This window comes from Micrasema longulum, unplaced genomic scaffold (assembly GCF_059751315.1).
Source record: "Micrasema longulum isolate JH-2025_06_02 unplaced genomic scaffold, ASM5975131v1 h1tg002867l, whole genome shotgun sequence".
In the NCBI taxonomy this organism is placed as follows: Eukaryota; Metazoa; Arthropoda; class Insecta; order Trichoptera; family Brachycentridae; genus Micrasema; species Micrasema longulum.
The window spans coordinates 77,445-101,864 of record NW_028279989.1 but is presented as its reverse complement, the minus strand read 5'-3'; the positions used below and the strand labels follow the sequence as shown (position 1 = coordinate 101,864).

The 24,420-nt window shown below is 30.8% G+C and overlaps 1 protein-coding gene across 1 annotated transcript in view; it reads left to right on the top strand.

Moving 5' to 3' along the window:
* Positions 1–8,436: 8,436 nt before the first annotated feature.
* The window catches only part of LOC148271444 (suppressor of lurcher protein 1-like), an 84,281-nt gene continuing 68,297 nt past the window's right edge, over positions 8,437–24,420 (top strand). Inside the window, exon 1 of the mRNA XM_088241372.1 lies at positions 8,437–8,466. Within this exon, the coding sequence (XP_088097498.1) occupies positions 8,443–8,466 (24 nt within the window). The 5' untranslated portion in view covers positions 8,437–8,442. The remainder of the gene's footprint in view (positions 8,467–24,420) is intronic.

Sequence of the window (24,420 nt, the reverse complement as noted above, 5' to 3'; positions counted from 1 at the left end):
TCGAGGATGATTGAAAGCAGTACTCTAAGAGATCGCGTGAGGAACACCAGAATAAGAGTGATATGTGAGGCTGAGAACTTAAATAAAATGGAGTTGACAGCAAAGAAAGTATTGTTACGGTCGTGTGAAATAAATGGACAACACCATACTCCCTTCATTTTGTTGCGCTAATTAACATCACTGGACTTTTTATTTTTTACTTTTTTTTTACTTTTTATTTTTCCACACATATATTTACAAATAATTTTAACAACAAAAATACACCTTAAAAAAAACATCTTTAAATTAAGCTAAATTGGATTTAACTAAACATTATTTAGAAAAAAAATTCATACAGAGACTTCAGCATCTGAGCGTAGGCCATTTCTTTTTTATTGATTAATAAGTTTATAGCATCTTCAATTCATATTCACTTGTCCTCGTGAAACACCTCCCAGAAAATTTAAGTGATGTAGGTGTCTTCCATGATAGTAAATTACTTTTCGACGCCCATGTTGACAGCATAAAAAAAAGTCGTCGCGTGCGCTTAGCTTTGTTTTGCGTAGCTCTACGTCGTTCACCATAGCAAAAACACTTCAAATCCTTTACTGTACATTAGTGCGAAATAACTTGGAATATGCATCACAAATATGAAATCTCATGTACAATGTGCAGATATCACGCATCGAAAATATTCAAGAGAAATTCGTGTTTCCGGTTGAAACTTGAGTTTAAATCCGATCGATATATTTAAATATGTTAAAAACATCAGCTCTGCAAAAACGTCTTAAAAAAGCGGATATAATTTATCTACTTATAATTGACATTAGTTCAATCGACTGCCCTGAACGACTATGCAAACTCTCTATTCATGTTCCTTTCAAAGTTCTAAAACATAACCTTTTTCTTCATATACCTCTAGTTTTATCTTATTATAGGCAAAATAGATATTTATGGCAAATTTTTAATAATTTTGATGTTATAACTAAATGATTAAACATAGATGTATTTGTAAATAATCATAATGACGCGCGGCGTTTGCTTTCGAAATAATTAGTTGTATTTTTTTCTTTTTTACTAAATACAGGAGTCCAAATATATATTTCTTAATTTCTAAAATGAAGAAGAAGGATTCCGTATGAATACATATTTAAATTTAAATTTGTTGCATTGGAGTATGAACATATTTTTGAAGAGGTTATGAGGCAGTCTTGGCATTTACAGAGCTTATGACATGTCATTGGCTGGTTTAAGAGGTCACTTAAAACACTGTGCAATATTCACCATTCTGCCCATATTTAAACACTCATATTTCCCTAACTGTTCCATCTGATGAATTTTGTGAAGTAAAAGAGCTTAAACCTTTATCATGTTGGTGAGATTCATTTGGTTGAACCAATTTAACGCCTGAAAACATTTTTTTTAAATCTAGGTTTATTTAAACAACTCCCAAAAGAAGAAATTTAGCCTGCCTACGGATATGAATATACCCAAAACATTGTTGGTTAACTAGGTATAAGAAAAGTATAACTTGAAAATTCTATTAAAGATATGCCTAGTTGGTAGAATGGTTTAGCGGAATAAATCTCACCCACATAAAAAAGGTTTAAGTTTTATTACTTCACAATAGTCAACAGCTTGCCTACCACATACAGCACACCGCATCTGAGGACATAAGTCTCCTCGGCGGTGCCCACATACACGGAAAAGTTTCTTGTTTCCGAACGAAAAAAGCTGCCTGAAGGAGCTCCCTGTAATCTGGTAGCCTTAGCACCTTTCACGAAAATCACCAAATGGAAGAGTAAGGAGAATATGAATGTAATAATTAACAAAGGCAGAAAACTTAATGTTACACGGTGTACAAGGTGGCTACTTATACCACCCAATGAAAGTTCAAAAGCCCTGTAAATGCGTTGACTTCCATTTTACCGTATCAAAAATATTTTCCATCTCTGTTACAAAAAAGAAAGAAATCCAGCCTGTCTACAAACATTTCGACATACTCAAAAAATTGTTGAATAAATATTTAGTTTATATCATCTGTGGATAAAAAAATCTGTGCTTTCTGAAGCCACATACCTAGTTATGCTTCAATTGAAATTAAAGTAATCTCTTCTTCTTCTTCTTTTCTACATCCGCTCCTAAGTGGAGCATGTGGACATCACCAGTGGTCTCCAGGAGACCCTATCGCCAGCCAGCATTTTTGCCTCTTCTCACGTCAATCCAACGCCCCTTAATTCCACCGAATAAAGTCTAAAGATCGTTATAGACGGCCTTTCAGGACGGCGTGAGCCCGCAGGTTTAAAGAAGAGGCAACATAGGTTTAGGTTCTTCTAAGGCATGCGCAGCACGTGTCTAAGCAAGGTCCACCGCCGCATCCCCAAGACGCTCATTAAAGGAGGCTTCTGCGTCCGTTCTCGTAATCAAAGTTATCTCACAGCATAGTAATTTGATAAATTAAAACTTGTTATTCCACAATTTAAATTCTAATTTTATTTGCTTTTTATTTTCCTTTTACATATTTTTTTCATGTGTGTGAAATTAAAATGATTTATTTTGAATTTTCGCACAGAACTCGTAAAAATAGACCTGAGTTTACATGCTTGTTTTTGTTGTTATTTTAATCTGCAAATGTCATTTTTCGCTTGTCTGAAAATGTGAATTTCAGCCTCACGTATGTCAAAAGTAATCATTCCACGTTAGTACATTAAAATCCTGTATTTTCTACACACATTAATATAAAATTCGTGCAAAAAGAAAATATACTTTTTAAGGGCTTACATTTCTTATCATGTCATCATTTTTGCTTTCCTAAAATGTGAACTTCACATCAAGTCATTATAATAGATCTCGCTTTTTATTTTTTTTATTTTCATACATATTTTTTTACGAGTTTAATTGCGGTAGACGGTAAAATAAATGTAAAATTATTATTTTCTCAAATAAGTAATTGAAAAACAAAACCTGCTTGCTTTTGTAAATTTGTCTGCCCGCAAAATCATTTGAGAACGAACCACATTAAAAATATATCCGATATTCAAGATTTATTAGTGGGTTAATTTAAAGGCTTATTTCAATATGTCAATTTCTTTTACTCATCCAATAAAATGAAGTGTTTTGAGTTTGTCCAAATTTTTGTAGACAAGGACTGGATTCAACTACCTGGGGAGCTGTTTTTATTAACATATTACAACAGAGATGAAGAACATTTAAGATAAGGTAATATAGATTTCTAGGCATCTACAAAGCTTATGACTTGTCAAAGACTGGTTTAAGTGGCCACTTTACACACTGTGTAACATTCATCATTCTGCCCATACTCGAACATCTATATTCCTTCAATTCTTTCATCTGTTGATGTTTGTAAAGGTAAAGAGCTGATACCTATAAATAAACCGCGTAAATAAAGGTTTTAGCTCTTTAAACACAAACATTAACAGATGAAAGAATTGAAGGAATATAGATGTTCGAATATGGGCAGAATGTTGAATGTTACACAGTGTGTAAAGTGGCCACTTAAACCAGCCATTGACGAGTCATAAACCCTGTAGATGCCTAGATTTCTAAATTAACTTCTCTTTAATGTTCTTCATCTCTGTTGTAATATAATAACGAAATGTTAAAGTTTCAAAAAAGTATGCGAAAAAACAAATTTTTAAAATTAAATTAAATATATTCAAAAATAGATACAAGGATATTGGAGACAGAATGAAGAACGAACTTTTCCTTGATCCAAAAACTTCAAATAAACACAAGATTATCAATTTTCTGCTGACAAAAATTTCCACATTTCTTTCGTCATATTTCGAGTTGAGAATGTACAAAACTCAAGAAGTATGCTGGGCAGCGTGCCTGGAAGAAGACCGAAGGGATGGTCCTCTATCAGATAGATTGATCTGTTTATGGCGGCTGCCAATTCTACCCTTACGGATGCGGCGCACCTTGCTGGAGATAGAGACGTGGAGAAGTTTGGTGCATCTTTAAACATTGGAGATCACGACCCTTAGTCAAGAGAAACCTGACTGCAGAAGAAAAAGACACACAAATAGAATAAGCAATATGTGTGTATAAATACGTTATTATTGATACGAAGATTTAATGATAAAATGGAATATAGAGACTGGAAAAGAGAATATATTGAGAAAGAGAAACAAGATGGTTGTAACTACTGTAGTCATTATGCTGTGAATGTTTTTCATGTAAAGATGGTTGCATTAATATAAATTACCGGGAGTTTTGTTGTAAACGTGGGTTGCGTGTATTCAAATAAAATATTTTCTTACATATAACGTGGAGTTTATAACTTATTTTACTGATTTACTTAACAATAAAATATTTTTCAATATGATAATACGAAATACAGATAAAACGTAATTTATTCCGTCGTTGCAATAAAATAAGTTAAATTTACGTATAAAGTTGTTTCCGTTGTGTAGCAGTTGGTGACGTGTTACGTTGGTGATTCCGGACATCCTGTTTTTGGTGTTGCTAGGGGTGTCCATACTTCTAATAAATATACTCCTACACTTACCGAAATTAAAAAGGACGGATTTTATTTTTTGATAACTAGATTCCCTAAATACTTCACTATTTTTTAACTATGCTGGTTACGAGCATTACACATGAACATTTTTTTTTAGTTTGACAGTGTGCTTCTGGCGGTTCGTTTTATTTTTTAGCGAATTCCTGGCGTTTTTCAGTAAATTATTATCAGCTAAAGATTTACTTTTATTTACTGTTTTTTTTCAAAAATTCATTTATTACATAGAGAAATAAATATTTTTATCTTTCACAGAAAATTATTCAGGTCTAAAAGGGTTACAATAAAATGTATAAATGTGGAATGTTTCGAGAAAATAATGAAATCAAATTACTTTCTTTCTTTATGACGCAGAATCACAAGAAATCTGGTATAAATGTCTCTCATTTATCATCCCCACATACTCGTTGTTCATTTGGACCATCCAGTAAGGTTTCATCTCAAACACTTTGAGTTAAAACCACCTTGCTTTCTCAACCAATATTTAATATTTAAGGATTTTAAATAAAACTCAAAAACAAAAAAAAAATGTTGACGTATTTATTATTAAACATTCATTTCTATAAAGGTTAAAGAATTACTACTTATAGATTATTGTATTTTATCGATTGGTTTCAAAATATGCCTATCTTTTTGTAAACTTTCTATTTTCACTAACACGAAAATTATATTATGTATGAATTTATCAACACAACAGCAGTGAAAAAAACATAAAATTGTTATTTAAATTTACGCACTGTTTTTTTTATTTTTCATTTTATTGTGTATCTTTATTGATATGTGCTATATGTCCGGGTGGATGAAAAAACAGTACTGATTGTTAAATAGAACCAGGATCCAAGACTAGTGTTCTCGACTCAACGGCCACTTTCAGCAAAAAATCTTGAATAATATAATCGAGTGGAGATAAACCCTCCTCACAGAGCAGTGTTTGGCGCGGTCGTCTACATGTTTGAGGCTCTAGTGTTGATTCTAGGCAGGGAAGACTTGAAATGTTTATTATAAAGGTGGTTTTACACAGTACCATGTCATTGTTCCTGGACTGATCACCTTACCTTTTATGAAAAGAAGATAATAAAGACACACTGCAATTGATGCTGTGCCCTTAGCATTATTACTGGGTGTGCAAATAGGGAAATGATTTGGGTGTATCTTTAATTTAAAAATAAACTATTACATTGAAGTCGCATTAAAAGAGTTTACATAAATTAGTACAAATTTAAAACTTTGTTATTTGTGATAAAATTTCTAATTAAACACACACACATTGCAGGCAATTGAACGAATACACTCATAGTATCAGGAGAGTACTTTTCCTATCGATTATTATAAGTACAAGTATTAAAAAAAGTATACCTAACGTCGCCTTAAATTATTTTTGTCGAACATACCATTCTTAACGAAATTGAGTTTTTTACTGGAATTCTCAAAATGCATTTAAAACAAAAATTTATCTTCAAAATATATTTTTTAAATTGTTAAAGGGAGTTTTAATTGAATTTCATCTTAAGTTGAGGTCATTATTTATGGTTATTTCGTAAAAAAAAATAAGTTCTATTTCTGCTGATTTGTGTATTGGTCTGTTGGACAAAAACAAACTGAAGCGATAATAAATTAAAAGTAAATAAAACCTTAATTTAAATAAACACATTACAACAGAGATGGAGGACATTTAAGAGAATATATTCCATATTATGGAAGCGTAGAAAATGGGGAAAGATTACATACAACGAATACCGATCAAAACGTAGAACCATTTCTGATCTGTCTTTCCTCTTTTAAATTTTCAACAATTTTATCGATAGTCCATATCTCTTGGAGCGTATTTCAATCAATTGTTCCGTAAAGTCAACAAGACAAGTTCAGTCTTGTTATAATTCATTTCCCAAAAAAAACATGTTCAAAACTTGTTTATTTATTGTAGCTGCTCCAAATTTAATTTTCTTTGTCCCCATTTAGATATTTTTATTACAAAATTTTGTGACTTCAAAAATAAACTTTTTAAAACACTGTTAAATGAAACATTTTTCAGTGTGTAATAAGTTTACGCTTATTTAAATATGTCTATTTTATTATGATTATGATACAACTATATTATTGGAATCCCTCTCTTCCACTATATTTCCTCATCCCTTAATCTCAATGATAACATACAGTCTACACAAAAAAACTGTTACCACTATTACCGATTTCATAAAAATTTAAAATTAAAATAATTAATACTTTTTTTTGTATCATTATATATAACTTCAAATTACTTAATAAATATAACAGTGATAGTCACTATACAAGCAGAAAAGCTTTTTTTTTGGAAAGTTACAGTTATAAAATTTTTAAAATCTAAACTAGATTGTAATAGAAAAAAGATATGTACTAATTATGTTATATATTAATAATTAATGTATGGTAAAAAAGCATTTTTATATTTTAAGCATTTTTACAAACCAGATTACTTTCTATTAATTCAACAGGCGTAGATTATGTGAAGATGTTTTTGCTTTGCAATTATCATTAACAAAAAGAATAATATGTGTATAATCAAGGGAGTGGTTCATCATGTAAATTGTTCTCATAAAACAAACATTTTGTGGAACCACGCCAGTACAATTGAGTCTTATCTTATTTTCTTTTCTGTCATCTGGTGTATTATACAAAAATGAAACTAAGCTGGTATAATGTAGGTTTCCTAAATACAAAAATACGCAGTTGCGTAAGTCACAGAATTAAATAGCGGGATGAGGAGCAGGTTCATGGATTTAATGGTAGGATAGTGAAAAACGATGGAAAATATTGAGATTAATTGAGTTATAACACAAAAAGAAATAACTATGAAGTTATAAGGATATTAAGAAGTTTATTATTATCATAATTATTTTTTTCAATAATTCACTAGCAGCTATTAATCTAATGGGTGTATATCAAGTGCACATGGTTATTAAACATTATAAATTGATGAGTGCATTAATTAACTGAACTAGCACCAATCACTTTCTCAGGAAGGCCATTCCATTTCTCCACAACTCGGTTTGTCAGGAAATTCTTCTTGGGGTTGTATGAGAACGACCTTTGAAATTGTGGTTTTCATTCACAGTGAACATCGATTTTAACTTGGGTACATTATTTATAATTCATATTTTTCCCATTGCAAACTATCATTAATAATTCAAATATTATGACCTCACTGGGGTGACCCATGCCGAGGACACGTAACAATAAACTTTTTTCAAATGTATTTTTACATTTGAGAATAAACAAAGCAGACTTAATAAACAGAGATAATCAACAAAATGTTTGGATAATTTTAAACACTACGTATTTATATTTATATTTAATTTATGTACATCTTAATTGTTCATATTACAAAACGCACAATGAAAGAATAAAAACATAACATACCCTTGACTTTTGTGGAGCAGTTGATTCAATATTAAGAAATATCAGGTGTTTGCATAAGCTTTTGCGGGTTTTTTTGTAAAGAAAACACGTTATTTTCAATGGTCAATTGCTTTTTGTTTATTCAAAATATTTGTCATTAGCTTCTACACACTTTGCCTATATTTCAGGTTAGTTATGAATACCATGCCAGAAAAATTGAACAGCAAAGAGTTATGTTTCATAGTTTAATTCATTACCATAGGTACTAAAAAATGTGTAAAATATTTTGTTCGTCTGTTTCTGCCCGATTTCTGTGAGTTTCGTTGAATAATCGTTTCACTTTGAAGAATTAAACTCATTCACTGCGGAGCGAAATTTTGGTTTTTAGGCAAACTGCGTACATAAACTTCAAAAAATATATGCACGTGGTGCTCCCAAAGAACTTTTACGATTATCAATAACACCATAAAATTGTAAACATATATTATTATTTTATTATCTTTTTTTTCAGTGAACAATTTCCATCAATGGCGCCATGACAGTACGAAATGGTTTGCAGTAATGTGATGGAGGTAATTATTTAGCATTTTTGCATTTGGTATTTGTCTTGTATAATTTATTAAACTATTCGTTGTCAACATAAGTCATTTCCGCTTTCTGTTCGCGTTCAATTAATGGAATACAGGAGACATCAAATAAGAGATATAGAGATTTTGGTATCATTTATGTTTTCTCTGGGTATTCATTGTTAACTTTTAAAACTGAAAAAGCACACATTATGATAAAAGTGTAATTATTTATTAATATTATTATTAAATACATAATTTACTCCCTTAGAACGGGGAAGCTATCCCTAGTCAGGCAGTTTAGATGAACCAACAGCAAAAATAAAAAATATGCATGTTCACTTTTACTACACAATTAATTTGTTGTATTAATAACTACTTATAAATTGCTGTAATAAATATGTAAAAAATATATAAATAAAATAAAAAATAATAATCATACATTTTCGACAAATTGTCATAAGAGAGGGATGTGTCGAAAATGCTCACTTTCGTCTACTTAATATTCCATTTTGAAGACTGTTTATCAAATAAATAATATATTTAACGTAAAAGAAAACAAAACATATTGTACAACAGAAAATTTTACTTTGGATTGGTGTATAACCTTAACCATTTTGTTTGACTTTTGGTGATCATTTTTAAATTTAAAAAAAAAACAACAGAAATTACTAAACTTAACTCCTAACATAATCATTTTGTACCAACAATTTTTTTTTTTTAAGACAATAATCGCTGTATTTATTTTCCTATCGCGAAAATTTGAGCAAAATTTAGTATTTGTCAAACTGACGATGTAGTTTCTCCGAAGTCTTCGTTTTCTCTAATGCTCTAATGCTCACATAATTAATGTCTCCATTATTATTCTGACATAAGATGCATTAATCAACTCCATCTAACCAAAGTCAGCTCTTCTTCTTAGTGACGTGAAAAACTGGTTCGAATATTTAATTATTTTTGCAATCGAATCATTTAATTATAGTATTTTTAATCGAATCGGCATTCACTTCGTAACACTTTATTATAAATTATTATGAAAATTAAACTTTGCGAACCCCCTCACCTCACTCACCCTCTTACACCCGCTTCTGTTAACACTCTCTTAGCCGAGCGATGTCTTCCCACACATTAAATCTTAGACTTAATTATTGCAACTTCCACTTATGTGTTAAATTTTAAGAAATAAATTTGACTTAATGTCCTGTCACACATTGATCATGTTTTCATATATGTACTTTAGATAATTATCCATTCACATACTAACACCTTAGATAAGGGGGAAAAAAAACCCGCCTGCTCCAAGTTTCACTGATTAATTTGTTTATTTTTTGTTTAAATTCCATGACATTGTGAACAATATTCTGTGTTTACTATATTAGTTTTATATCACTCGTATAGGAGGAGTGCTCGTCCGAAACTATAGCTGTGTTTTTGTAAAAGAATAAATTTATCTTACACTAAACCAGCCATTGACAGGTCATAAGCCCTGTAGATGCCTGGACGTTAAAGAGCTAAAACCTTTATTTACGCGGTTTATTTATAGGTATCAGGCGTTTATTTATAGGCTCTTAAACTTCACAAACATCAACAGATGAAAGAATTGAAGGAATATAGATGTTTGAATATGGGCAGAATGGTGAATGTTACACAGTGTGTAGAGTGGCCACTTAAACCAGCCATTGACAAGTCATAAGCTCTGTAGATGCCTAGACTTCTACATTACTTTATCCTAAATGTTCTTCATCTCTGTTGTAATATGTTAATATATACAGCTCCCTAGGGAGTTGAATCCAATCCTTGTCTACAAAAATTTGGACAAACTCAAAATATTGTTGTTAAATTACCTGGTCCATGAAGAAGTATAGAAATTGAAAAAAAAATATTTTCAGGCGTTGCCTAGTATGTAGGTGAAATAATTCAATTAGTTGAATCTCACCTGCATAAATAAAGGTTTCAGCTCTTTAACTTCACAAACATCAACAGATGAAAGAATTGAAGGTATATAGATGTTCAAATATAGGCAGAATGGTGAATGTTACACAGTGTGTAAAGTGGCCACTTAAACCAGCCATTGACAGGTCATAAGCCCTGTAGATGCCTGGACTTCTATATTACCTTTTCTGAAATGTTCTTCATCTCTGTTGTAATATGTTAACTAATAACAAAGTTTTATTTTCATAATAATTCATTTAAATATAACTGGTTGGAAAAAAAAGTACATTGTTATAATGGTTGGTATGGTCTTGTTGAAGTATGTCGTACTAAAAAGTTAAACTTCTATAAAGTATAATGAAAAGCAAAACCGCGCAATGCCAAAAAGCCTAACTCACTTGCATTCTCGAGTAGTTTTTAGGCCCCTTGAACAATTTTATATTTAAAAACACCCAAATCATATGTTTACTTAGAATTATTAAAATAGACCCCACCCTTTTATATCTGCGTTTGGAGTCGTAAAATATTCAATGATTAATATTTTTTGACGGAATCATTGAGATGCAATTTTTCGTTATCTAACGTTACAGTGCATTAAAAATAACCATACGTCGATTCTATGTGTATATGTTTGAGTGCACATATTTTGAATTGTGAAAAAAATATGTTAGTGTAAGTTTGTTGTAATGTATCACTCTAAATGTCAGTGTGTTGTAGGTAAATGGAAAACATTAAGGGTTTTGTATATTTTTATTGAAAAAATCCTAAAATAACAAAAATTAATATTTCTTACTTTATAAAACTAAAAAATTTTAGGATCTTCTGTATTAATTTTATATATTATTCTATCTTCTTCAGAATTATAGTTTTGACTTTAACTTTTTTTAATCACCTTTTTGTTACCCTTTTTAAATGAGGGTTGTTAGTAAAAAACTATTTTTGATTGATATTGTTTATTAACACTAGAAAGATACTCAAGCATTATTTTGTATTACGTTCAACATAATAATACATAATTCCGACGTTTTATTCACAAAAAAATAGTGAACTTACCTGCGTGGAATAGGTGTCATAGGTGTCACCTGCAAGCTCAGTGGGTCGACTATGTTGGTAGAAACAGCGAGCGCAGTGGCGCCATATACGAGCAAATTTTATCAATATTGCAAAATGTATAACATCGATGAGACGTCAATTATCTATCTAGGGTTAAAAAAAGAACTAGGTAGAGATACTTACAGTGTAAAAAAAATGATAACAGGTTTGAAGATGTTAGAATTTGTTATGCATACTGCCAGGGTTTTTGAAAATACCCGCGTATTAAGAACTTTTTACAACTCTTTGGTGAAAATTTAACTTGAGAGTGGTTCGATAATTTAGGGGTCACATGAATTGTAGTACTTTCTTATGATAGGGAAATTCCAAAATAAATTTTTGAAATATCTCTACATGAGAGTGTGAGTATTATCCTTGGCTCTACCCGACCGAGTTTCTTCAGGGTATGCTTAGCTACAACAGTTAAGAGACTAATATAGAATGTGTATTTGACTACTCATCGATTGTTGCGCGATATTGTCGACTTTTCTGAGATAATGAGGAGCATTGGTTTGTATGTTCCTGATAATTACTAGACTTTAAACAGCGTCAACATAGGTTGTTTCAAATGCCAATATAAAGGACCAACCTTCTGATAGTAATGCCTGTTATTTATTTAATTCTCCTGTTATTTTGATAAGAGTCTTTTTATGCATTTTTTTCTTTTTACAATATTTTCGTCATGAATTTAAGCTTGTTATATGAAATATGTTATTTCAAGTAAATTGATTGAATAGAATTAAATTGAATCAATCGGATATTTTCATAACCGGTTTTAAGATTATGCGCATCACTACTAACACACTCTCAGTCTCATTTTCCCTCTTCTATTATACTTAGGCACCATTTTATACATTCCACTCTTGTTTGATTACACCTACCATATGCTTTGTAAGATGGCGGGCGGCAGCATGCTTTATCTGCCACGGTTCATTAGTCAAATCAAAACTTCGGGATTGGAAAGTTTTGAAAAGTCGATTATTTCTTCCAGGCACCGACAAACATTGAATAACAAACCAAAAGCGTGGAAATATTTCAGAAAAATAAAGAATACTTCAATTGTTGATTAATGGTATTTTTAAGGTTCAACTTCTCAATGTTTTATTTGACACACTATGTAACATTAACCAATCTATCTATTTTTTAACATCAATGCTGCTTCAATTTTGAGAACAGTATTTTTCTGTAATTTTTATAGACTTGAATAAGTGCTCGACGTTTCCGAACAAATGATGTTATGCTTTTCAACATCACATTGCTTTGGTTTGTTTTTGTCCAACGTACAATTTTTAATGAAATTGAGTTGAGTTAAGTTAAGTGGACGGAAGTTCTGAGGAAACCTTTATTTATAAAATTCTAATAAAAATATGTTTGTAAAAAATTGTTTAAGGGGTTTTCGCTTTAAGTTGTGGTCATTATTTTTGCCTATTTCGTAAGAAAACACTTTGCAGCTCTATTTTTGCAGATTTTTATTTTGGTCTGTTGGACAAAAACGAACTAAAGCGACGATCAGGCAATACTACAGCTTGCCGACCACATACCGCACACCGCATTTGAGGACATAAGTCTCATTGACGGTGTCCTCAAGGAAAAATATTGAATTTCGTGTAAAAAAACGTACTATGCGAGGAATTTTACTTCATTATTTTTTTAAAGAAAAATTCTGTAGCTGAAGCACATAGAATTCGAGCTGAGACTTACGGTGACCATGTTCTACCAGAAAATCAACGAACTTCATTATTATCATCACCGTCATCGTCATCTCTGCTCTGCACCATGATCAGCTAGGTGAAGTCCATTATTAGCTCCTCAAACCCAATGAAACCATCACAGAAGATTGTTACCGACTACAATTGATGCGTTTGAGCCAAGTTTCAAAATGAAACCGGTAGCAACACGAAAAGACACACGACAAAGTAATTTTGCAGCATGACGACTCTCAGTCACTGCAAGACCAGTCAAATTATACTTGGAAACGCTCAAATAGAAAATCCTACCCCCCGTGTTCACCGGACATTGCTCCATCCGATGATTTTTTTATTTTTTTTTCATATCGGAGTTGCTTTATTTTTTTCCTTGCTTATAATGTGCAAGGATTCTATTTACTTTTAATAGCCTGCTTTAGGAACTTCTCTGCACTTGCTCTTGTGACAAAATAACCACAGACAACTCGTCAGGAAAAGGCGGACTGTTGTCATTCGTCAACAGACCTTTCAACCCACTTGAAGAGTGTCCAACATTTGGGAACGTGAAATCATTGATATCTTTTTTTGGCTTTACTATATTTATAATGGACAATGTTACCTCTCTTGACAAGTTAATCAGAGTAATTTCTACATGAAAACATTATAAATCCTTACTTAGACTTTTGCATTGCGCTTCCACTTGCATTCTCTGTAAACTAAAAAAGGGTTAATGCATCAACAGACGGGAGACATCTTGGAGAGTTTTTGGAGAGATTTTTTTCCATCCGATTACTACTTGTTCTATACGATACCTCTTAGCCTGGCTGGGCAACACTTCCATTCTTATGAAGTTACTAAAAATTGACTTGGTTCGTGGATTACCTCAAAAGATAGGTCGTTTTTTCGAGATTCGTATGCTGCCAGAAAGATTGGAGAATGTAGTCGCTAGCAATCGGCAATACTTTTTGTATTGCAACGACATGTTCTTTACTGTTTTTTAAAAATAAAACATAATTTTTCACGAAAAAACCGCGAGAACTAACTTCAAACCCCAATGAAAATATTTAAAAATGTATATTTATTACAAGAATTGATGAATACTGCATAGAAGTTAAAATAGAGTGGGTATACAATTTAGCTTTAAATCATTACATATTTTTTTTAAATTTTATTTCGGAAGATAATTTGTTGGAAATTACTTATTTATTGCTGGAATAGAAAATTATCAAACCATAATTGATTATTAAAAACTTTCGCTCACTCAACGTCAATATTTTATAGAACCTTTGACTACTCAGTAATCGGCGAGAATCCCTCTAAATATATACGGTCAATCTAGATAACCGTAAAAGGCTCTTTACCGGATGTAACAACAGTAGGAGGCTCCATCAGTCGGCTTTTCTTCAAAGGCTTTTGCGCCATAGCTTCCGGTATAGATAAACCGCTTCCGGTCCCGCCACAGCAAGCCTAAAAGTGATATGATTTATTATACAAATAGGTTGAATGATAACCTCAGGATTGCTTAACATTTTATTAAAGTTATTAATTTTGACTATTTAAGTACTTTGGTTAAATCCACCGAAAAACTTTAATATAATAAGACACACAATGATTTTTGAAGAGAAGATAATTAAAATGAAGACCTCTATGGAAAAAAGATTTCTTTAAAAAAAAAGTTTTTTCAAGAGACTTAATTCCAATTTTTACTCGATATTTTTTATAAGAAATTATTTGAATGATACAATAAACTTAAGCATTTAATATAATTGTAACAAATAAAAACACTTCATTTTAAAAAAAAAATAATTTTAACAGTTGGTGAATCAAGATTTTTTTATTTTTTTTTAATATTTCTTATATTTATAAAATGATACATTTTTACAGTTTTAATATTTCAAACATCATATTTTTACTTAAACTAAAATCCACCAAGCCACTTTCTGTGGCTTGTTGGTTTGTTTAAATATATCAGAATCAATACATTACGAGAAAGGACTATAAAAGACTAAGCATTTACAAAGCCTATTATCTGTTATTGGCTAGTTTCGATAGAACAATTTTAGAAATGTGAATGTTAAAACATAGGCAAACGGTAAACGTTTCACAGGGTTGTGTGGCCACTAAAACCAGCCAATGACAGGTCGTAATTCTTGTAAATGCCTAGACATACATATTCTCTCGTAAATAATAGTTTCTTATATTATTGTATATTTATTTAACTTTTTTACATCTGTAATACGTTAATAATACAATTTATCCCTATTAATTTATCAAAATATGAGCAATTTTTGCTACTTCAAAATTTCTCTTTTTCTATTCAAATATTAATCTACGCAATCCTTCTAAGCCTTACAAATACTACCTTTCTCGTTTCTTACATTTTGTTTTTGGTTTTTTCTCCATTTTTGATGCTTATATTTCCAAGAATGACAGTTTTAGCTGACTCTTTCCCAACATTTCAAAACAGATACAAAAAATCCAACACGTACTATTTAAAATTATTATTCCACCAAAAATAATTTTTTGACTACTTGTACTATATGGATCTTCCAGGAAGGTCTTTAAATAATAAAGATCACTACTACTTCTACCATCACGCTATTTTCCCGTGGGCGTGTTCAGAGAAGATGGACTACCTCACATGTTTATCTTAGCACTCATTCTTAGGTTCTTCCACATTCATAAATCTTTTCATACATGCTCTTTAGTTCTGTCTGCTTTTGACACGACCAGACTTAAGATTTTGGTTTATCTGATAATACCACGTCTACCTTGGTCATCTTCGTCTTTCGTTACCTTTCATTCTCGTCATTTTTATCTGCTTTACCATTCTTTCGTCATCCATTCATTCTACATGACTAAACCATCTCAGAGACCCTTTCTTTACTTCATCGATTATAACAGTCACGGATTTACATTTCCACCTGATTGTATCATTTGTAACCCTGTCACACATTGATATCCCACGCATTTCAACCACGTTCACTCTGCTTTCACTTTTTGTCTGCCAGTTTCATGTTTCTCTTCCATACATAAGTTTTAAGGCTAAAACTCCATTGTGCATTGCCAATTTAGCTTCGATTGACGTATTTTTATTAGAAATTACTGTGATAAGTGCGCCGATTATTTTGTTTTCCGCATTTACTCTCCTTTCAAAATCTTTCTCTTCTTTCTCTTCTTTTTCATCTTTTGAAATTTTACTCCCCAGATACATTAAAAGTTTTACTTGTTCAAGACATTTGTAGTTAACATTTATTATGCAACAGCTTTTAACCGATATTTTGTTGCATTATTGATTACTTTAATTTATAATTTCTGTACCATATTAAAATTAATATAACAATAGGGAAATATCACATACAACAAATACTGATAAAAATATATGAAATAAATTCAGCATAAATAATTGTATTTTCAAAATCAATGTGGATATTGTGGAGAAATGTTTTCATACATTAATTTAAAAAAAGAACTGCAACATGTTTGGCCTTGTAAAATGTGGCGTCAAGGACTGTGAAACTTTTCTCAACAAATTCGAATGGGCAGGTACAAAAAAATGAATTGTGACGTATTAGAGGCGTCGCCAATGGAATGACCGTTTTTGCGGGAATTCGAAATTACAAATTTAAAAATATTTTTTTTGCTACTAATAAATAGCAAAAAAGATTTTTTCATTGGACAATATTTCATAGACCTTTCTTACTTAAAAAATGTAAAAAAAAACTAACTGATATTTTTTTAAAGGTTTTTAAATATGTTTGATGAATTTTAATGATTTTATTATTTTGTATACTGGTTTATATTTTTTACCTAATGTATTTATTTTATTTGGATTGTTACTTTTAATTTGTTTTTTTTTTATTTTGATGTTGTTTTATATGTCATTATAAGTTATAAAAAAAATACTTTCCATATTGTTGTTGTTAATTATTATGGATTAACACGGGCAGAGCCTAAAAAGCCATACTATATTTGTGAATATGGATTAAAATGTAATTTAAAATAAATAAACCGGTAACCTCACTCCCCCTTTCAAATACTATCACTTTGACTGACATCATAGGTTCTAGATAATTTTTGTTGCAAACCCACCTTGCAGATTGATAAAAATAACTGCATCATCAGCGTACAACAAACAGTTTACTGCAAAGTAATTAATTTTAACTCCAATATCCATACATTCTTTATCATTTATACAGTTTTCTATGTTTAGATCAAATAACCCTGTAGACATTACACATCTATGTTTCACGCCTTTTGAGATGGTAACAAAAAGATTGTTATAACAGATATTTTATGTTCAAACTTTTACAAACTGAAATAATAAGATTAACAAATTACAACAGGGATAGAGAATATTTTAAATAGGGGAATATGGAAGTCTAGGCATTTGCAGGGCTTATGACCTGTCATTAGCTGGTTTAAGTGGCCACTTTACACACTGTGTAACATTCACCATTTTGCCTATGTTTGAACATCCGTATTTCTTCAACTCTTCCATTTGTCGATTTTAGTGAAGTTAAAGAGCTGAATCCTTTATTGTTGTGAAGAGATTCATCTGACTGAATTATTTCACATACTAGGCAACGCCTGAAAACAATTTTTCAATTTTTAAACTTCTTCTTGGACCAGTTGGTTTTATTACAATATTTGAGTTTGTCCAAATGCAGACAAAAGACTGGATTTCATCCCCTCGGGAGTCGTTAAGATTAACAAATTACAACAGGGATGGAGAATACCTCAAATAAGGGAATATGGAAGTCTAGGCATTTGCAGGGCTTATGACTTGTCATTGGCTGGTTAAGTGGCCACTTTACACACTGTGTAACATTCACCATTTTGCCTATGTTTGAACATCCGTATTTTTTGTAAAATTATTCAGTCAGATAAAAGTGAAGTTAAAGAGCTGAAACCTTTATTGTTGTGAAGAGATTCATCTGACTGAATTATTTCACATACTAGGCAACGCCTGAAACAATTTTCCAATTTCCAGTCTTTTGTCTACAAACATTTGGACATACTCAAATATTGAAGTGAAAGAATATGAGTGAAATTGATCTGCGAGAAGAACATATAATATACCTACATAAAAACAAATAATAAAGGAAAACCTTAAAAGAAAGAGAACTTCTAAATATCGATTATTTATTTAAATTCTAATGCAATTTTAATTGCACATTGACAGGCTGCTTGTCATTTTATTTATTTTTTAGCTTTATAGTTTGTACAAGGATTCTACACGAATTATCAATGTTTTAATACCCAAAATCCGAACGACTTGCTTAAAGACCACTTTTTCATAGCACTGAGAGTGTTTACTATTTTGGGAGAGTGTACTCAGATTTTCATTTGGGGAGCGATTGAAGTCGAAGACTCCTTGATGAAAATCTTAATTTGTTACAACAGAGAGCAAAAACATATGTGAGAAGAAAATATGGAGGTCTAGGCATTTACAGGGTTATTGACCTGTCATTGTTTGGTTAAAGTGACTATTTCACAAACTGTGTAATATTTACCATTCTGCCCGTGATTAAACATCCAAATTTCGTCAACCTTTCCATCTTGTGAAGTTTGTGAAGTAAAAGAGCTAGAACCTAAATAATGTGGGTGAGATGCACAACATATTCCCTTCTCAAAAATGTTTTCCCTCTCTGCTGTAGCAAATTAAGATGTAAATAATTCCTTGGGGAGGAAATCCAGCCTGTCTACAAATATTTGGACAAATTCAAAACATGGTTTTTCAATTAAGTTGTTCAAATCAAATATTTACTTTTATTTTGATCTTTCTATATCGATGTGTTATGAATTATTTTTAAATATATGTTTTAATGTACCTTATCATTGTAGTGTATTATTTTGTTTTTAATTAACACTTTTTTTATTTCCAAGACGGAACATAGTTTTTTTATAAAAGTCAGAAGGTAAAAGATCTCTCAATGTTATTAAATATTTGTATAAAACCACTTACCGACTTTTCTATGTCTACCGGTTTTAAGACGTACCCGTTTCTTTGTCAGGACGCAAATCAAACAAAACAATGCAAAACCCACTATACACCTTCACCATAGTTGTTGCACAAAAATATAAAACCAACAAGACATGCATTTTAATAAGCACTTGCACTAATAAGAACAGTCATGTCAATTAGATCATGAAAATATTTTATGTTGTTTGGGAAATAATTTAAAAAAGGGAGGAAGGGTTGGGCTTGAGTTTAATAGGTTTAGAGTGACCATTACAATAGAACATCGTAAAATGGGCTATACTGAAAGGTTCAATAACAATTAGTAAAATGTTTGACCACAAAGTTAATGCTTTAAATATTAATGAAAAATCTCTTTTTGTTTCAGACGTCAGCAATTAACTACCATGTTATTATAGAGGCTACTTTATAGGTTATTTTTAAAACGAGAGTAATAAAAACTAGATCCCTAAAGTATGTAAATTAATGTTAGATTCGTAGACGCAGACCCTTTTTTAAATGAGTGGGAGTTCCTACGGAAGAAAAGTCAAAACTTCCATTAAAATATGACTAAAGGGATTATAAATTCGACCATCTCGAGTTCTCCATAATTTGTCAAATAACCCACTAATTCGACATTTTTTTACCATATAATTTTTTTTGCAACAGAAGAAAAACAGTTTTTGGAATGTAAGAACAGTTTTTTTTGCACCACAACAGGCGAGGAGGCTCAATTTTAGTTGCGAATTACATCACACAACACCCAGTCTTGAGAAAAATCACATTTAATGTTTAGGGTATCTTGAATCGAACCTGAAACCTTCCGTGTGTGAGTCAAGCATCTTGACCACTACGACATACTAGAAATACAAAAGTCCAGGCATTTACAGGGCTTATGACCTGTCGTTGGCTGATTTAAGTGGTCACTTTACACACTGTGTAACATCTCACCCACATGATAAAGCTTTCAGCTTATTATTTATATCACTACAGAGATGGGTAGAATTTTTGTTTCAATATTATGGATATTCGAGCGTTTACAGGGCTTATGACCTGTCATAGGTTGGGTTCAAGTGGCCACTTTTATGTAGAATTCTACAACATTCCCCATTCCGCTTATTAGCGAATATCCATATCGGTGACATTTTTGGTTTTAGTATATATGTCATGAAACAGGGAAAGCTTTCGCTAGCGCGTTTGGAACGCCATCTATGTATTTGATATTGAGGTTAAGTATTAAAGCAAATTACTTTATTTATGCTTCAGCTTTAGCTTTCAGCTTCTTAACTTCTCAAAAGTCGAAATCGAGTTAGAATCGGGTTGTGGTCCCGTGGCTAGTGTTCCTGCCTCACGGATCAGAGGTTCGAAGTTCAAACCCTACTCTACCCCAACTTGATTCCCATTTTTTAATGATGAATTCTTTTCAACTCGTTGAAAATAACCTCCAAATGGATATATTTGGGTAAATAATAAGAACGTAAATATTTACTTTTCTAAAAAAAAAAAACTGATGGAAGAGTTCAGGGAACGTGAATGCTAAAACATAAGTAGAATAGTAAATATTACATTTTGTGTAAAGTGGTCATTTAAACAAGTCATAAGCTAAATAAATGCCTAGACTTCCATATTACCTTCTCAAATATGTTTTCCCTCTGTTGCAAAAAAATATATCTGAATTACTCCCCAGGGAGGAAATTCAGCCTGTCTGCAAACATTTGAACATACTCAAAACTTTATTAATGTCGATTTTCAGAAAATAACATGTTTTATTGATTAGTTTCAGAAAACTACTAGCAAACGTTTGAATGATGTGCCCTGTTTTATTTTTATAATTAACAATTAAATTTTGCGATTTTTATTAATATTTACAATCTGTTCTCTTTTTATTTATTTAAACTTATTTTACTTTCTGTTCGTAATGGAAATTTTACATTGACAGGTTAATAACCAGATAGCAATGAGAATCATTTATTTATTTCAATTTACAAAACGTTATCAATATAAAATAAAAATAAGAAAAGCTAAAGACATACCAAAATAGAAATAACTGTATTTGTGTACAAAATAAACTTAAATCAAAACTATCACTCAATGGGAAAAGCGGATAAAGGGGAAAGAGTAAAGACAAAGAGATTAGGAAAGAGAAAGGAAATGTTTCTTCAGATGGTGATATTTTTTTTTTTTAAGCTCAGTATAGTATATAGTATGAGATTGCTTCGGGAATGAATATATAACATCACTACTGTCTTCATAATTATCCATCTACGTATTTGTTTATATCATCACTGTCATAAGTATTATTAAATAACTTTTCTGCATATCATTTTTCAACATGTATAAATTTTTACTATTTATATTTTTCTATTATTATTTTGTACATTGTTTTGATTATTTATATAATGTTTTTAAGTGTTAATATCGGTTATCATACGTTTTATTATATAACTTTTCTGCATTCCGTTTTTCGACATAAATAAATTTTTATTATTTATATTTTTCTATTATTATTTTGTACATTGTTTTGATAATTTTTCGTATTGTTTTGATAACTTGTTTATTATTTTAATTTGTCAATAAATATTTTTGATTTATATATCGAAGAGTTCCGACTTAACACGGAATTTTCTAACAAGTCGGGACATAAAAAACATATAATTGTGTCTATGATAAAATTATATATTAAATAAATTAATAAATAAAAGTATATAATTGAACAGCCTTTATTACATAATGATTTCCTTTTCCGCACCTCATGATACATGAAATACTGCATTGATACATCAAGCGTAGCGTGTTTTGATCATTTTTGTCATACGAAGGTAAGGTGATAAGCCTTACGCTTTAGGTGCCAATGTAGGGACTATGAAATATTATATTGTAAAAACACAATTTAAAATAAATATTTCATTTCGACCGTGACAGGAATCGAACCTGAGACATCTTACATGGTAGGCAGACGTGCTGACCACTACACCACAAGAAGGTCGTTGTAACAGTATGGTATCATTGGTTGGGTATGATCCTACAGTTTTGGATTATTCAGATCGAAATTGTTCAAAGAACATTATTAAACAATAAACTTGTAACAATAATAAAAAATATTGATATTTTTTGTATATGTTCCGTAATTAAAAATAAAAATAAATTTCCGTCTTAACGTTTAGCTTTGTTTCATTTGACCAACCAATGAGCACTTTTGCATAAGAAGTTAGTTATCTTTGAGACTAGTTAATTGTTTAAAACCTTTTTTACAATTGTTATAAAAAATCAGACGTTCAGATGAGTATTTCAAATTGAGGCAGACAACAAAAAAATATATTATTACAATTAGTTTGCAAAAAGTTCATTGATATCTTTGTTATTGAAACAAAATCAGGATTAAGTAATTTTTATTGTTTAAGAGGCGAAAGCGCTCATTAATCAATTAGACAAAGTAAAGCTTAAGTACTTGTCAAAATAATTATTAAAAACAAAGTTTTTGTTTATGGTAATTCGTGAATTTCATTGATGCTGAATTGCTTTCATAAATGGATATTGCGTGTCTTGGGAAAAAAACAACATATTTAAACAATGTAACACCATTATTTGTAAATGTTTTTAATACCAGATTTATCGTAGAGCTTTCAGAGATTAGCTGAAAGCGTTGCAGATTATTTTGAATTTAAAACACATGATACAGAATGTTTTAACGTTGGGTAAATCATTAAATATTACTGAGTTATTTTTGAAATTAACAGAAATAGGGGTAGTTTCGAAGTTTGAGGGTGTTTGCTGGTGATTAAATAAAGAACATGTTATGATGTTATTAAATTTTCCCGCTTTCCAACTTAGTCGACTAATTTTAATCTATGTAATGTTTTTAGGTTTGTAAGTGATTTGGAGGTTCATTAAGATAGACATTTACGACATAATCCACGTATTCTGTTGGAACATATACAAAAAATATTACTGATAATATTGTTTGTCATTGTGTTATTTAATTTAAGAAAATGTCAGCTGGTTTTACAAGCGAAAACTTCTCGAATTTAAAACCACGCATATGTATGTTCCACGATATATTAAAAATAACTTTAAACCACTGTAACAATTAGTAATTCACAGTTTTTTAAAAACAAATTAAATCTTAACGAAAGTTGCGTTTTTTTTTTCGAAATATGAAAGTGAGCACTAAAAATTAAACAAAATGGTAATGGTCATAACTCTGTTTGAAATAAAATTTTCATCTCTACGAGATATTGTGTTTCTGTTTTATCATCATTCCATGTCCGTTTCCGATCATTCAAGCATCTCTGTTGGCTGCCAGCTTTTGAGCATCCTCCCAAGCTAGTTCTGACAAGAACTGAGGACAAATAGTCAGTGGTGAACGTCCAGGACGTTGAGAATCTGATGCCTTGTAAAGAAGGCAAGCGTGGTCAAGACTCTCAGGAGGCATTCGCAGTACATGACCGAGCCAATTGTATTGTTTCCGCTTGATGGCATTACTTCATTCCTTACGAAGTTAAACGACCGCTCATCTAAGATTCTTCTGAGACGTCTATTCTCGAAACTAAGAATATTGCTATTTTGAGCCCTAGCGAGGTGCCATGATTTGCATCCGTGGATGAAAAAAAGTTTATGCAGACTTTATATAGGTGGCCTTTGGTTTTTACTGAGTAAATATTCTGGGTAAACATCTGCGTAAAATGTATTTTCGTTTACGTTCCATATATTATTTAATTTGATTTCAAGCCTTCAAAGTAGAATGAAAAGTATACGAAAGTAATTATTTTCGTCACCTTCTGTTTGTTTTCAATCGAGAATAATAATAATGTTCGAGGTGGAATAAAGCTGCTAAATCTACTCGCGATATTTGTGCAGTGAAGTATGAATTTATTTTGAATTATTGAATAATTTATTGTATTTTTTTGTTGTTGTTCTTCTTGTTCATTTATTTGAAAAAAACGGACTAAACGTATTTTAACACCCAATACATATACGCGCTCACTCAAGACTACCTTATCCAGATTTATTTAGATTTGATTATATTTTTTCTAATCCAGGATATTAAAAACCATTTTCTAGTTTTATTTCTATTTATTGTTCTTTAAGTTTAAAATAAGAATAAAAAAAACATATAATATACGTTTACAAAAATATGAAAAAACTAGAAAAAAGGGAAAGAGAAAGCAAGTAAAGTTTTAAAAATATAACAAAGGTACAAAACTATAGCTTGACAAATATAAGTTACCGTTCACCATCTTTTATATAATTGAAAGGAGTAGATTTATATTAACTATACTTTATGTTAAA